Source organism: Arachis ipaensis, chromosome B04 (assembly GCF_000816755.2).
Source record: "Arachis ipaensis cultivar K30076 chromosome B04, Araip1.1, whole genome shotgun sequence".
Taxonomy (NCBI): Eukaryota; Viridiplantae; Streptophyta; class Magnoliopsida; order Fabales; family Fabaceae; genus Arachis; species Arachis ipaensis.
This window is the reverse complement of record NC_029788.2, coordinates 756,502-758,134: the sequence shown is the minus strand read 5'-3', so window position 1 is coordinate 758,134 and position 1,633 is coordinate 756,502. Positions and strand designations below refer to the sequence as shown.

Here is a 1,633-nt window from a genome sequence, read left to right as displayed (position 1 = left end):
TCCCCGTGAAACGTCGTTTCTTTGGAATTTACGTTTAGGTACTTATCAACCCAGCCACGACAAATTATTCATCACCACATGAAACCGACCTTTTAATGCTGCAATCAAGTTGCTTCATACATATCGCGAAAGGGAGCAATAAGTTACGAAATTATTATGGGTCGGTTGACTTATTCATCAAGGTGATATATTGTTTTTTCGTCTCAAATCAAAGAAATATATATATATATATATTGGATTTAACTAACATATATTTTTATGTTAATAAATTGATTGGAGACTAAAATTATTGAGTTGAAGAGACTTGAAGTTTGTTCAATAATGCCCTGTTTCCATCGGGTTAGAACGGATTACCAATCTAATCTGCAATGGATAAGATTTGATTCAAGTGTTAGGTTAATTTTATTGGGTTAATAGTTAAATTGGTTTTGAAAAATCATTTATTTTTTAAATTAGTTTTTAAATAATTTTTTTAGTCATATTAGTACTTGAAAGATAAAATATATTGGTCCTTTTGTTAGTTAGATGATAACATGTCACGTTAAATGTCACATGTCACCAGATGATTGATTGACGTGTCAGGTCATGACAATTAGCACGTCACGTGTCACTTGACATGTAAAAAAATTATTTATAATCAAAATAATCTCTGAAAGTCTAAACATAAGTCATTTTCATCCCTAAAATTTTTAAATTAATCAAATTAGTCCTTATATATATTTTTTATTTTTTATTAATATTAAATTTAAAATATTTTTTAATCGTTTGGACTTTCAAAGACTATTTTGATTATAAATAAATTTTTTATATGTCAACTATCAAGTGACACGTGATGTACTAAATGTCACTGAACTAACACGTCAACCAATCATTTGGTGACACGTTATATTAGTATAGCACAAATGCCTTTTAAAAAAGTTTTACCATAATAAATCGCAATATGTTTACAATAAAATACGGGATAATAGGACACTTTTCCATTGTGCTATACTAATATGGAGGTGCTTTCCCTTTTTAGTACCAAACACACACTCCTAGCATCTTTCTACTAGTATATTTTGTGATTCTAATATACACAACAAACCATTGACAAGTGCATATATGAGTATGCAGTTGTTCATGGGCCAATGGGGTCACCAACTCCAACATCTGAATACGAGCATTCATCCATCCCAGCGACAGTGAAAAAACTCTTTAATTTGACTTCTTTTTTGACAAAGAGAGATGCATGGGCTGCCACCTTTGAGAGCATTGTCCAGACCAGGACCCAACCCAGGACGGATTGCCCAGGTTAGAATTTAGAGCCTTAATCATCTATTTTTGGATTATTATGAGAACATTTATTAAATTAGTCATTTAAATAAAAAAATATATACTTTTTATTCTTAATATTTGTGAATTTCTTTTTTAAATTTTCATAACAGTTTAATTTTATTCAATTTTGTTCCTAACGTTTTTTATTTGTATTAAAATTATTCCTAAAAATTTTCAATTTCATTCCTAAAGTTTTACATAGAATTAACGTTCATAGATAATTTTGGCACAAACTAATAAAGTTAGAGACAAAATTAAATAAAACTAAATGTTAGAGATATTTTTTAAAAAAATTAAAAATATTAAAAACAAAACACAT

The 1,633-nt window shown here is 28.4% G+C and overlaps 1 protein-coding gene across 2 annotated transcripts in view; it reads left to right on the top strand.

The window, feature by feature from the left end:
* Positions 1–1,633, top strand: part of LOC107638361 (non-specific phospholipase C2) — a 10,850-nt gene that overhangs the window by 7,269 nt on the left and 1,948 nt on the right. Inside the window, exon 3 of one of the 2 annotated variants that reach the window (XM_016341599.2) lies at positions 1,114–1,290. The exons of the other annotated variant lie outside the window; for it this stretch is intronic. Within the exon in view, the coding sequence (XP_016197085.1) occupies positions 1,114–1,290 (177 nt within the window). The remainder of the gene's footprint in view (positions 1–1,113; positions 1,291–1,633) is intronic. 2 annotated transcript variants of the gene reach the window in all.